The sequence below is a fragment of the Nilaparvata lugens genome, unplaced genomic scaffold, assembly GCF_014356525.2.
Source record: "Nilaparvata lugens isolate BPH unplaced genomic scaffold, ASM1435652v1 scaffold11005, whole genome shotgun sequence".
In the NCBI taxonomy this organism is placed as follows: Eukaryota; Metazoa; Arthropoda; class Insecta; order Hemiptera; family Delphacidae; genus Nilaparvata; species Nilaparvata lugens.
The window spans coordinates 1-3,118 of record NW_024089671.1 but is presented as its reverse complement, the minus strand read 5'-3'; the positions used below and the strand labels follow the sequence as shown (position 1 = coordinate 3,118).

The 3,118-nt window shown below is 41.7% G+C and overlaps 1 protein-coding gene across 1 annotated transcript; it reads right to left on the bottom strand.

Annotated features, from left to right (window-relative positions):
- Nucleotides 1-1,574: 1,574 nt before the first annotated feature.
- LOC120355399 (fatty acid 2-hydroxylase-like) lies at nucleotides 1,575-2,021 on the bottom strand (the record flags this gene model as incomplete). Its single annotated transcript, XM_039443759.1, has 1 exon — nucleotides 1,575-2,021. A coding segment is annotated over one exon (426 nt), but the record flags the coding sequence as incomplete, so codon positions are not given.
- Nucleotides 2,022-3,118: the final 1,097 nt, after the last annotated feature.

Here is a 3,118-nt window from a genome sequence, read left to right as displayed (position 1 = left end):
AGAGAAAGAAAGAGAGAGAGAGTGAGAAAAAGCCTGAGTGAGAGAGCAGTGGAGAAGTCGTCAGAGGCCCTGAAATTGATCATTGCGACCTGAAAACTCTGACTCCAGACCTGAGCCAGACAGGTCACTCGATATTATTATTATTATTATTTTTATTATTATTATTTACAGAAACATATTTAATTGCATGAGTAATGCCACACAAGCATCTGAACGCATAATTTCTCTGCAGCCCAGAAGGAATTCTATTGGAAATGGAAAAGAAATTGTGTTAAATGTCATTATTTATTTATTATTCGTGGACAGAATCACAAATCATATAATATGATTAGGAAGGAACAACAGGCTTGGCACAAATCTATTACATTTCCAAATTTTGACAAATTAATGAATGTCCCAAAAAGAGGTTATTTTTCTACTGAAAAATTCATACGGAACAATTCTACAGCATATCCGCTACAATATACATATAATAAGTACATCATCAAAATTGGTTCTAGACTTCTCTGATGTATCCCAATAATAATATATTTGGAAATCAGTGCTACAATATTTATCGCAAGCACACCCCCTTTTTCATGTATATATTGGGTCGATGTCAAACAAGGCAAACGTCAGAAGAGTCCTGCGACAGTCGAGGCTATCGACGGTAGAGGACTCCTGAAAAAGAGGCCTCAAATTTCGCCTGCGTTAGGCGACAGTTGAGGCCTCTCTAATTTTTGTACAGGCTGGACAGTTGAGACCTGCGACGGTAGAGGACTCCTGAAAAGAGGCCTCAAATTTCGCCTGCGTTAGGCGACAGTTGAGGCCTCTCCAATTTTTGTACAGGCCGGACAGTCGAGACCAGCGACCGCAGAGGACTCCTAAAAAAGAGTTCACAAATATTGCCTGCGTCAGGCGACAGTAGAGGACTCTTCAATTTTTGTACAAGCCCGACAGTTGAGGCCTACGACCGTAGAGGACTGGAGAACAGTCCTCTACGTTCACAGGCCTCGACTGTCGCGCACCCTATTTTATATTGACAGAGCGCTAATAATAATAATAATAATAATAATAATAATAATAATAATAATAATACTAAGGGTGATACCCACTTAAGCTCTTAGGCTTGTGCGTGGGTAATGAGTGAGAGGGATGATGATGAGAGGTAATGACTACGTTTAGCATAGAGGAACAATAGCATGAATATATATATTTGTTTATGTCGCAACTTTTACTGTTATCTCAAGCCGATTACTGTAGATTATTACTGTTTTGTTGGGGTGAGAGTGTATGAACGGCACAATATGAGAGACTACCAGCGTCACACAGCTTCACGGGAAAGAACCATGCTTACTATTGGCTTGAGATAACAGTGAATGTTGCGACATAAACACCCTATACCACGGGATATCTACTTATTCTATTGTTTCTCTATGGTTTTAGGTAGTCGGGACCGAAGACTTATCGGCTCTTGCGAAAGACAGGGTAGCCGTATCTATGTGATTGTGCTGTGGTCGAAAACTTTTTGCCCCGGTCGAGACTCGAACTCGGGTTGTATTGATTATCAGACTAGCTGAGAGGAGTTTAATAATTAGGTCTATGATGTCTTTTTTTTAGTAATTACCGCGATCAAACTGGGCGAAATGATGCTGGTTATGGCGTCGCTTGAGGCGGTACAACCGTGACCCAGGTGCGGGCGATCCCGTATGCAGATAGAAGTGCGTCAGATCGTAGCCGAGGAAGCCGGTGAGGGCGCCCGCCAGTACAGCCGTGGCCAGAGGGGCGGCAACAGCCGCCGCCAAGGAGGCGGAAGACGCCGTCCGCACCACGAGGTACGCCAAGGCGGCAAGAGAGAGCGCCGGCGCGGGCGGAAAGAGCAGGCGACGCGTGTCGAAGGGAGCCTTGTGATGGAGGCCGTGTACGCCGAAGTGCAGCGTGATGAGTAGCCGTGAGGCGGACGGCGGGCATGCGTGGAACAGCCAGCGGTGGATGCTGTACTCGACTAGGGGCCACACGCACAGGCCCACGCCCAGCCAAAGCTACCAGGTAGCTGGCGGCTGCAACACATATAATCCAAATCAAATCAAATCAAATTTATTTGTTCCAGCATTTACAGTATAAACAATATATAAAAAGATAAATTGAAACAACACTCACATGGACACGCAGGTCTGTTTGTGAGTTGTTTGAGTTCGTAATTACATTATTAAATTATTATAACTTGAGAGAAATCCTGGAATTAGATTTGGCTAGGCCATTTATTGAAATGAAAAGAATAACTTAAATAAAGAAGGAAATTGAATTATGATATGTTAGATAATAGAAATTATTATTCAATCATAGAAATATTGTAGCACAACTACACACTACACTCACACATACAGGGAGGGGAAGACAGCCACACCACACACCACACACATAAACACACACCAACATTCTAAAAAGGCTGTTAAATGCATTTAAATTCATTTAAATTCATTGGTTGATTACTGATGAGGTAGAGAAGATGAAAATTGGAAGCTCAAATAATAAATAATAGTAATAATATATAATATTCATATCCTAGATGAAAAAATCATGTTTGGACCAGATTTTATAAACGTATAGAAAACTTGAAATAGGGTACCTTGATTTTTTTTTGGAAAGCATATTTTCCTCACCTATGGTAATAGGGCAAGGAAAGTAATAAATTAGATAAAAATGAATATATCACACCATGCGCGTCGACGTATATACAAGGTTTTTGGAAATTTTGCATTTCAAGGATAATATAAAAGGAAAAAGGAGCCTCCTTCATACGCCAATATAGAGTAAAAATCAGACTATAGAATTATTCATCATAAATCAGCTGACAAGTGATTACACAGATGTGAGGAGAGCCAGTCTATTGTTGTATTTCCATAAGGTCTATAGTTCAATCAGGTACTTGTGGATGAGAATACTGCGTGAGGTCTACTGTTCACAGAACTACTAGTAATAGTATGGTGAGAGAAAACTTCTATACGGCTTTTCTCTGTGATATGAAGGTACATACAAAGTGAGGAGTGCTGGTGACTGAGCGCCTGGTAGTAGGCGACCGCGGTGAGAGTACCAGGAGCGGTGGCCATACCAGGAGTGCGGTGCGGGGCGAGACAAC